The sequence below is a fragment of the Chenopodium quinoa genome, unplaced genomic scaffold, assembly GCF_001683475.1.
Source record: "Chenopodium quinoa cultivar QQ74 unplaced genomic scaffold, ASM168347v1, whole genome shotgun sequence".
Classification (NCBI taxonomy): Eukaryota; Viridiplantae; Streptophyta; class Magnoliopsida; order Caryophyllales; family Amaranthaceae; genus Chenopodium; species Chenopodium quinoa.
The window spans coordinates 6,461,482-6,472,669 of NW_018742484.1; the positions used below are offsets into that span (position 1 = coordinate 6,461,482).

Below are 11,188 nucleotides of genomic sequence, written 5' to 3' on the forward strand. Positions count from 1 at the left end.
AGGAGAGGAGAGGAGATAGAAAAATTCCGGGTTTTTTTTTTTTTTTTTTTTTTTTTATATATTATAAAGTTTCGACGGATTTTTCCGTCGGAATATTAGGGTTTTCCGAGGGAATATTCTGTTGGAAAATTCCGACGGATTTAAATTCCGTAGGAAAACTAACTTTCTGACGGAATATTCCGTCGGAAGGCTTTTCCAACGGAATGAACATTTTCCAACGGAATGTTCCGACAGACCCTATTTCCGTCGGAAAGTTCGGATTTTCCGACGGAATATGGGTCCGTCGGAACGATTTTCTCGGAAAACGGCCTATTTCTAGTAGTGTTATCTAATTCATGTTTCCTTGATACTTGTAAATAAAACATACTTCCATGATTCATAAATATTCAACTTGTATCGTGCCTCAAATAACATGTTCACATGCTTGCATAATAATTTATGATCAACCAAAATCAAATCCAAGCATATAAACAATCAAACATGCTACTAAATCATCACTTGAAACATACTTTACATTCTTAGCATGATACTACGCATACATAAATATTTCAATGCGCATACGTACCTTGAATAATGCCTAAACTCGGACACACTCGCTAGAAATCATCTAGCTCAAAGCTTCCTACAAATAAAAATACATAACCATAATTAATCCACTATTCTCACAAATTTCCAACAACTATAACATACTTTAAACCTCACTAAGTAACCTAATTTAATGGTTTAAAAGCCTTAAAACATTTTCTTTAAGTGGGTATATAAAATCCATTCAAAAAGACTTAGTTTTCATGGCTTAAATAAAATTGCAGCATACTTATTAGTATAAAATAAACATCACTAATCAACTAGAAAATCATATTTAAATCATCAAAAACCTTTTTCCTTTTATGGGTAATCAAACCCCTAGCATAATAATTAAAAAGTAGTGTGTATAATTAAATTACAACATTAATTGAAGGCTTAAAACTCATTAAAAACATATTCTAATTATTAATTTAACAATCACAACAACTTAGAATCAAACCCTAATCATAAACATTAAATTCCCAAATTCTAGGGTTTGTAAATTGGGGTTTTTAATCAAATTAATTAAAATCTGAAAATTATAAGAAAAAATTAACAACATCAACCACCCAAAAACAACATCAAAATATAATTAAAATCATGCCTTGAATTAATTAAAACAACTTGGAAATTAAATTAGGAGAAGAAAGAGTTTTTTTTTTTTTTCTCTTTTGTACCAAACCAAAAAGAGGAGAGAGAAGAAGAGGGTGGCTGGCTGCCGGAGGTACACCGGTGCTGCTGCTGGCTGTCGGTGGTCGGTGGTGGTCGGTGGTGGCGCCGATGGTGCGTTGAGAGGGAGAGAGAGGGGCATGGGAAAGAGAGGAGAAAAAAAGAGGAAAAAGGAGAGAGAAAATTAAGAGAAAAAGTTTGGGGTTTTGTAAAATTTAACAATATGATTATTAAGTGTGAAATTCTTGAATTTTTGGGGTATTTATATCCCTTTTAAAACAAAATACGTATTTACAAAACTGCCATTACTAATTCCGTTCCTACCAGAATTCTTTTTTGGGGCTAACTTGTTGGGCCCATAAAAACCCCTTTACTCCCATCAAGTTATTCCAACACTTTTATTGATGTTGACCCAATTTAAAACACTTTATTGCCCCAAGTATTAGCTCATATTATTTTATATACAGTTATTTTATATTTAAATAATTAATTCATTTAAAATAAAATGAATCATTTTAATTTATAGATAAAATAAATAATTTATATATTCCCTTCGTGTTTTAATAAGTGTTAAAGTTTGACTTTTTTCGCTATTCACATAATGACTTTGACTTGATTAATTACTAATACATCAAAAATAAATGTTATTGTATAATACATTGTTGGATTTGTTATAATGTATACTTTCATAATATCAATTTTTTTTTAATAATTTTACTAACATATAAATAGATATATTAACGGTCAAAGTCGTATCTCGGCATGCGTGTTTGGTCAAATTGTAACACTTATTAAAACACGGAGGGAGTATATAAAATATTATAAAAATATGGAGTATTACACAACGTGATTTCCACTAACTCACCTATACGGCTATAACCACTTTGGTGTATTTTTATTTTAATTAAAATTATAAAATAATTATGATTATAAGAAACTTCCTGTGTTCTTTTTTATTTGGCCTGTTTCTTTTATCACGCTTGTCGATGCATAACTTAAATCATCAATAACTTAAATTCTCTATAAGTAAAAATTATAAAAGTTGTATATCGTGATAGTACTTATTTAGATGATTCTAACAAGATCTCACACAAACATGTTTTTCCTTGCATGTAATTCACTAAAGATGGTCAAAGGTAGAGTGATGAATAGTGTAAAAGTCAAAGCGGGTCAAGTAAAAAAGAACGGATGAAGTAGAAATCAAGTGAGCATGGAGGTATGGAGCGGGCAATGAGTGATCGGGCTTCGTATAGATGCAAAACGGAACGAATATGATTATAAATCCCACCACCTATGAGTCTATGACGGATATATGTCCCTCTTTGTCTACAATCCACAAATACTATCTCCATACCTAATTTAGCGCGGTTAAAAGCCTAGTTTCTTACCCATATTGCAATGCCCTTATGTCCATAGACTCACGAGGGAAGATGATTTTGACACACCTATGATACGTTGTGACTTTATAAAGAGGTGTGCCAAAACCAATTTTCATGTACAATCCACTGGTGACAATTGCGGAGAAGAAGTAAATCCAAAACCTCTGCACCCAAGGCAATTTCATTCCGCACTGTTTTATCTATCCGAAAACAGTTGCAGGACATTGGTACCCAAAAAAAAACTTCAACTACAGTAGCTACTATTATTAGAAACAAAAACACAACTTAATATCTTCATTTTGTCCAATTCTCCATTTTCATCTCTCTCATCAACGACACGACCTTTGAGTCTCAGTTAAAGCCGTCTTCAATAATTATACACTAAATTTACATTAATTTATTCAACAAACACCACTATTTATTTTAATCATCAAACTTCACTTTCGATGTCAACAGGTTCAATCAATCCCTAAATCTTTCCCTTTTTCTCTCTCCTTCAATTTTTCCAGATTTTAATCAATCATTTTCCTAATTTAATTTTAATTGTTGTTCTTCAGTTTGTAGATTAATGGCGACCATGTCAAACTCACTCTCACTCAAACATGGCTACTCTCTATACTCATCTTCTTCTTCATTTTCTCTCTCTAAATTCCACTCTAAACCTTCGTTCGTCGCTTCTAGAACCTTCAATGGTAATCGAAGTTTCTCCATCGCTGCTTCTTCCAGCTTCTCCAACGATAATCGAGAGTATGTCGGTTTATCTTATCAATTTTATTTTTGAATTTTTGAAGTTACGATCAATTTTTTGGATTGAATTTTTATTTGGATTAATTGTTGGTTGATGAAAATGAAATTTAGGTATGTGATTGTTGGAGGTGGAAATGCGGCGGGGTATGCTGCTCGGACATTTGTCGAACATGGATTGGCTGATGGCAAGCTCTGCATTGTCACTAAAGAGGTTTCTTCTTGATTTCAAATTTTTGATTGATTGAGCTTCTAGATATTTTTGGCTTCACCGCTCACACTAGTTATTAACTTATTATTATAACTCGGTTTGGATTTTTTTGTCGCGTTACTAGTTCAAATTACGACATCAACATAACTAATAATCCCTGCGCGTTAGTAATGTAGTAGTTTACCATACTTAAACGGAGATCATTACATATTATCTTAATTTATAGTACTTTGTATTACTAGATAATGTAGATATAGTGTTTGTTTGGTTCTTAAAAATTACAAAGTACAATTTTATGGGAGCAATGATTTTGTTGGGAGTATAACTTCCTATGTTCAACCAAACAAGTACGTAGTCACATTGGCGCAGAGTATAGTTGTGCTTAATTTGAGATTGAAGTATATATTACGGGTACATTTTGCCTAATGTTCATTGTAGACTTGAAGTTACATTCTTGTAGTGAATTTTAGAAAGGGATTAACGAAGTATGAATTGGGAATTGAAGTCTGATATGGAACAAAGGTACTTTGATCAGGTGTGTGTTGTAGGCAATTCTAGCTATATGGTAGACAGTTTAATTCTGAGGTTGAGTTAGCGATTGAAGCATGTCTAGACTTTCGTGTCTTAGATTAGGAAAACAAATTGCCATTTCTATCTGAAAGACCGGATGGCTTAAATTGCCGCAAATTGTTAGCTTGTTAAGAAAGAGGGGGGGGGGGGAGGGATCCTGAAATTACTGTTTTGTCACTTGTTGTGTTGTTCGTGCCTCAAATTTTGCTGAGGCAAATGGGGAAAAGATGTAATGGAGGTGAATTGGGAAGAGAAGTTGTGTCAATGTAGTTGATTTTGCTGTGATTATTATAGATGAAGATAATTATCACCAGGTCTGTGGTGCATTTGACACACGGGTTGTGTTCTAAGAAGCTGTTCTGTCACTTAACTGTTAGATAACTAATTTTTGACTTAAGTACCTTGTTATGTGGTTCATGTCATGGGAGATTCAGAATGCAAAATGAGGTTCAAGGATTTTAAAGCAGCTATGTGTCAGACTTCTTCTGTAATTGCTATTATTTGTTGAAGTAGTGATCTTAACCATCATCTCATGAGCCAAATTTTAGTGCATTGCTAGTAGAAAAGTTCAAGAGAAAGGAGGAAAAAAGGGAAATCCCTGAGCTTTAGTGTTCAAGCTAATCTGTTTTGTGGAAAGATTGGAAATGCTGTTATCCTACAGCATTTTGCACTTTGTGAGCAGGTAGAGGTCTCCACCAGGCTCATTGGCTGCGGTATTAGTTTTGTAGGGATACGAAGTGTTAGGAGATGACACATAGCCATATTAGTGGCATGAAACTTTTGAGGTTTGAAGTTGTTGGAAAGACATTCTTGAAAAGTGAGTAAGGTTGTAATCTGTAAGTCATTTTCTTAGAACTTTACCTTTGAATAGATTGTCCAAATTCCCATTGGATAGTTTGAATGAAAAATAAGAGCATACTCTGGGTACATGCCGTACATCAGTTAAATGATATCACTTTACTTGTCTCTACTAGTTTTTATTATTTGTGTGGGTACTGTGCCACTGATGTTAATTTGCAGGAGAGCCTATGTTTTTTTAGACTTGTATCTATTATCTTAAACACTGTCTATGGATGTATTTGGTCAAGTACTGAAATCAGAATTCCTCCCACCCAATCCCAAACAAGGAAAATTAAAAAAATGTGAATTGAATTTCACTTATTAAACTACACACTGCTACATTTGTTGATTGTTTCTGTTTGACATATCTTTTTGATGCAAGGCTTACGCACCATATGAGCGTCCGGCATTGACGAAGGGCTACTTGTTTCCATTGGATAAAAAGCCTGCACGATTACCAGTAAGACACCAGTTTCATCTTTTAAGTTGGAAAACATTTGCCAATTTTTAGGTTGCAATTGTAACTTAAATAATTTCAGACTTGGTGAAGTAAAGTTAAAACCATTTTGATTTGTTATGATTACTTAAGGGTGGAGTGTCGGATTTTCTGAAACTTAGTGTATCTACGACTCTGACTTCAAATTGACTTTGAAGGGTTTCCATACTTGCGTTGGATCTGGTGGTGAAAGGCAGACTCCAGAATGGTACCAGGAGAAGGGGATTGAGGTATGCTTAATAATTTTCTTTGGTGTTCAGTAATACTGGCTGTTCTCTTGATCTTTCTAGTTTTGTTATTTTTGGCTAGTCAAAAAAGCTTTGTACATGACTAACAAGTAATGAATTTCAACTTTTGTCCTTGAAATTTACCTGTTTTTATTTCTCATTTTTGGCTTTAATGCCTAGGGGGTTGTGACATCTGTGTGGTATATTTTGTTTCTCCACAGATGATTTACGAGGATGCTGTGACAGGTGTCGATATTGATAAGCACACTCTACAAACCCAGTCAGGCAAATCACTGAAGTATGGGTCACTTATAATTGCTACTGGTTGCACAGCTACAAGGTATTGTCATCTGTTTCTTTACGTGACTTGCTCTCATTTTCTCTTAAAGTGAAAAATGCACTCTTTAATGAAATACTAGTGGTTTATACGAAAGATATCTTTCTTCAACAAAGCTTGTAACATGATATCTAGCTGATGCATATAGTTTTCTTGCATGGACTTTAAAGACTGATTTTGGGGAAAAATTTGCATGTTTGGTTCCTGCTAGTGAGTTAAACCTTTGGTTCAGTCTGATTTGTTGCAAGCCTTGTAGTTAAGACTTAAGAGCTTATGAGCATATCAATCCATGATGATACATGAATCTAGGCCATGCTTAAATCTGCATGTCATGTTATTGAGGCTATGATAACTTGTTAAGTATTAAGTAATGTCTTCCGATACTCTGAATTTGTTAGTAGCAATATATATGATATGATGTGGACTATGGAGCACTAGAAGTAGAATATCTTGTGTCTAAAAATCCATTAACATAACATTTATTTTTGGATTTCTATATTTTGAATGCTGAAAGAATTACTCTATCATAATTTTTGTGATCTCTTCTCCTTTGTTATCTCTTATTATTTTATACTTTAGTTTCTAATCTGATAATGCCTTTTTTTTAAAGGGATCATCCTGCTATTTCAAGAATGTTGCAAAATCTGAGAGACCCATTTTCATACCTTTTGTTTCAGGTTTCCAGAGAAAATTGGAGGAAACTTACCCGGTGTGCACTATATTCGGGACGTGGCAGATGCTAACTCCCTTATAGAATCATTGGTAGTTCAACATCCTTTCTGAGCTTAATTTTATTGTTGATCATAGTGCCCTTATGTAAACTTATGAGCTGCTTGAAGAAGAATTTATCATCTTATAACATCAAGCTATGGATTCAATGCCAATTGTTGTCAAGATTCAAGGGTGATCTCTAGAAGTCAGTTGTTTATCTGATTTACAGATTTACGCATCATAACTCTGAGATTTTGCATAATTGCTTCATATGGGGATTTCTTCTCTTCAACTTTGGTTTTTATTTAAAGAATGTTCATGACTATATACATTACTGAATATGGAGTGCCATCTTTTTTTAAACCTATGTTGAGGCACTTCTTGATCTCTCCATTTATGGAAATTTACATTCCCTTCCATGACTCTAACCTTGTATTTGCTTGTAGTCACTATATGTGTGCTTTCTTCTTCATCATGAAATGAGTTTGAGGTACTAGTCGTACCACTAGTATATAAACATGAAGTTTCTATGCCTGAAGATTAAAGATTGTGTCTTTCAATATGCAGAAGAAAGCAAAGAAGGTGGTGGTTGTGGGCGGTGGCTATATTGGCATGGAAGTTGCAGCTGCAGCTGTGGGTTGGAACCTAGATACCACGGTATGGACAATATGTCATTTGGTTGAAGTTGGATGTTTAAATATCGATGCATTAAAATTGTAGTAGAAGAGGAAAAATGAGGAGAAAGTAAGATTTGTTACTTTATGCAACTGCATTTGGATATTCTAGTAAACTAATTGAGATACCAAGGATTCTTTTGCAAACTGGCAGTATTTGCTTTCCAGTTTTGAATAAAGAACTCGAAATAGGGTACATCTAAGATTTGACAAGTTTTTCTGCATTTTTCTTCCGGCAGTCAAAAGATTGCTTTCTCCAATGTGTACATGTGGGTAATTCACTTTGTAGTGCTTTGATTTAGCACTGATATCTTTCTCTTTATCTTGGTTGCTTTGATTAATTAGGTCATTTTTCCTGAAGACCGTCTTTTGTCAAAACTGTTTACTCCTTCACTGGCCAGGAAGTACGAAGAGTTGTATGAGCAAAACGGGGTCAAGTTTGTAAAGGTTGTCACTTTGTCAACAACTTCTCTGTCATTTGACTAGATCGTTGGTAGATTTTTTTTCCCCTTTGGAATAAATTTTAATTGATTGTAAAGTATTAACACTCAGTGATAATAAATGATATAGGGTGCTATGATTAAAAACCTAGAAGCTGGTTCTGATGGAAATGTGGCTGCTGTCAAACTTGAAGATGGTTCTACCTTAGAAGCAGACACTGTGGGTTTGCTTAATTTTTTATTTTTTTTATTTTGTAATACTTGCTTTGAATTTCTCCCCTTTGCATCATATTGTTTATAGTCATAAAATATTTAATAAAAAACTGATTTGTTTACTTGATGTCTTGGTGGTGGTTTTTTTGTATAAAGAGCAAATTGGAACTTGACTAAATTTATTTCAACTTGTGCAGATAGTTATTGGTATTGGAGCTAAACCTGCAGTCGGTCCTTTTGAAAATGTTGGCTTAGATACGACTGTTGGTGGTATTCAGGTGATTGCTAATTCTCTTTTGGAACTTCGAAGTACTCCCTCTATTTCAAGATGATGTTCACTCAGTAATTGTTACTCACTTTGATGTGGCTCATAGTTTATGCAGGGGACTTTCTATTCTATATTGACTAGATACAAGGTTTTTGTAGCAATATTGTTGGCGTAATTTCATTGTTAGACCGTCCAGTAAGCATGGTAGTCACATGTACTAGTTTCGCTGCATTAATCTCATTTGTTAAGCACTCTATTACTAGATCTGTGGGCCTAAGCCTTCTGAAATTAATAACAAAGCATCACTCCCTGTAGATGAACTTCATATATGTAGTCAAGTTCTGGTTTCTTTTTAGAATGAATACATTATGAGTGCAATACAAAACATATGCTAAATTGTGAACTTGATGTCAGGTTGATGGTCTGTTTCGCTCCAGAGTTCCTGGAATATTTGCCATTGGAGATGTTGCAGCTTTTCCATTGAAAGTATGTTAAGCATTCTCACTCTATTAAACATATTTTTCCCCAAGGGGTTGCTTTCTCACGCAGGAAGTGCTGGGTACATATTTGGCAGATGTATGACCGTATTGCTCGTGTTGAACATGTGGACCATGCCCGTAAATCAGCTCTGCATTGTGTCAGTGCACTTTTGAGTGCTCGAACTCACACGTAGGCAGACTATTTATTTATTATTATTATTTTTTAATTATCTTGTTTTTAGATTGGTTATTGTGGTGCTTCCTGACAAGCTATCAGTCCTCTTTCTTGATAATATTTTCCTACTTGAATGTAGATATGATTACCTTCCCTACTTCTACTCAAGGGTATTTGAGTATGAAGGGAGCCAAAGAAAAATATGGTGGCAATTTTTTGGAGACAATGGTAATGATGCTGCTTAAAATAATTGTGTATTCTGCATTTAACTGCAGCAGATTTACAACTTTTAATATGACTTAATAATCATGTACTTTTTATTTTTTATTTTTTATTATAATGATCACCTTTTTAACAGTTGGAGAGACAGTTGAGATAGGAAACTTCGACCCCAAGATTGCTACATTCTGGATAGATTCTGGTATACTCTATTCATCACCTTCCTTCCTACTGCTGTTTTTTTTTTAGTTTTTTCACTGTCACAGTCAGTAATACTTGAGCACTTCTAACAACCCTTGTCTACTAAACAGGGAGACTGAAAGGAGTTCTTGTTGAAAGCGGAAGTCCTGAGGTACTGTCATTGTTACCTCATAGATGCATTTCATAAATTTTGTATTTTTTGACGTATATGTGTGGTATATCCTTCTACTATGTGAATGGCATAGGTTGTTCACATGTAATCTTGAAGGCTGAAAAGTTACTTCAGTTTATTTCTGAAATTGAAAATGACGCTCTTCTTGATTGGAAGAAAACATTGTATTATTAGGTACTAGGTCTTAGAATTGTATTGCATATATATGGTTCATTGATGCCTTTAATCTTTGAAACTACAGTGTGCTCATAATCTTAACTTAATCTTAAGTATAATTTTATATTGAAAACTTGGATTGTACCCATGATTTTTCACGAACAATGTAACATATACTTTTGCTCTTTTAAAACTTTCTTGAATTTTATTCTTGGTTCTCTTTTAAAACTCCCTTAATTTTTCTTAAATGCTCTTTCGTTTACTTACTTTACTCACCTTTTTTCAAACTCTTTTGGTGATTTTGTTATGTCCTTCTCTTTATATCGTACAATTCCTTATGACGATTCATGCTAGTCGACTCCAAAGCATTTTGGGACTAAGGCTTTGTTATTGTTGTTGTAGTGCTACATATACTTTTGGCAGTAGGATCTTTTTATCAGCTTCACATATCACATATATCTTATGACCATTTTCAGGAATTCCAACTTCTTCCCAAAGTTGCTAAGGCTCAGCCTTTCGTTGACAAAGCCAAGCTGCAAAGTACATCTTCAGTAGAGGAGGCCTTAGAAGTTGTTCGTCAATCACTGTAGGCTGGGGCAACAGTTTAGGTAGGGCAAGTAGCTGATTAGTTCTACACTCAGCTCATCCATTTACACTGATTGTCAAATTTTATGGGCATGTAACAAATAATCGGATTTTTTTTGGACTTGATAGTGAGGTGAGAGAGAGGGGAGGTGAAAGAAAACTGTTGGCGGACGGGCCATGGTTTTCTTGTGTTCTACATGTTCATCTAAATAAAAACTAAATTTTGACCCCATTTGATGAAGGGGATGCTTTTTGTTAATCTATAGTCACACTTACATGAAGATTGTTTTTTTTATTTTTTTTAAAGGTAAGATAAAAATATTAGGATGTCCTCCTCACGAGGGGTACTATTAATGTATCAGAAGAAAGAATTGAAAATGAACTAGAGTTATCAGTTTATCACAAACATCAATATTCATACTTTCAGGAACTAAGTATCCCACATTATCGATCCAATAATTTGCTACACAGTTTGCCTCCCGATAGATGTGATGCATACTCCAATTGTGAAACTGGGTGAAGAGAGAAGAGTGTCTTTGATATCATGCTCAATTTGTTAAGGGACTGCCCATATGCCTTTTATTGCGTTAATTAGGGGTGTTCAAAATTTGGTCTGGACCGGGGATCGGCCGGTCCGGATCGACCCAGGACTGGACCGGACCAAATTAATCGGTTCGGTCTTCGGGTCGAGAAAATTATTTTTACGGTCCAAAACCCTATACAAACTGGTTTTGGACCGGACGGATTTTTTCCTTAAAATTATCCATAAAACCTTTTATAATGATTAATATTATCCTTAACAATCTTGAAAAACTTTAGTCGTATGAGCTTTTTTGTACTAAACATACAAAAAAAGAC

At 34.3% G+C, this 11,188-nt stretch overlaps 1 protein-coding gene across 1 annotated transcript; it reads left to right on the plus strand.

The window, feature by feature from the left end:
* The first annotated feature begins 2,807 nt into the window (after positions 1 to 2,807).
* Positions 2,808 to 10,611, plus strand: LOC110719579 (monodehydroascorbate reductase 5, mitochondrial-like). The gene is made up of 17 exons (XM_021898542.1): positions 2,808 to 3,068; positions 3,170 to 3,359; positions 3,471 to 3,570; positions 5,360 to 5,437; positions 5,632 to 5,703; positions 5,922 to 6,040; positions 6,715 to 6,799; positions 7,316 to 7,405; positions 7,768 to 7,869; positions 7,993 to 8,082; positions 8,273 to 8,353; positions 8,758 to 8,829; positions 8,918 to 9,012; positions 9,137 to 9,225; positions 9,356 to 9,418; positions 9,528 to 9,568; positions 10,222 to 10,611. Exons 1-17 carry the CDS (start codon positions 3,059 to 3,061, stop codon positions 10,333 to 10,335), a joined length of 1,491 nt encoding a protein of 496 aa, XP_021754234.1. The 5' UTR covers positions 2,808 to 3,058; the 3' UTR covers positions 10,336 to 10,611.
* Positions 10,612 to 11,188: the final 577 nt, after the last annotated feature.

Excerpts from the sequence above, each read along its gene's own strand:
- LOC110719579 (XM_021898542.1), top strand. Across the intron at positions 6,800-7,315 it reads ACTCCCTTATAGAATCATTG|AAGAAAGCAAAGAAGGTGGT; the intron begins GTAGTTCAACAT and ends TTCAATATGCAG. Across the intron at positions 7,870-7,992 it reads ACGGGGTCAAGTTTGTAAAG|GGTGCTATGATTAAAAACCT; the intron begins GTTGTCACTTTG and ends TAAATGATATAG.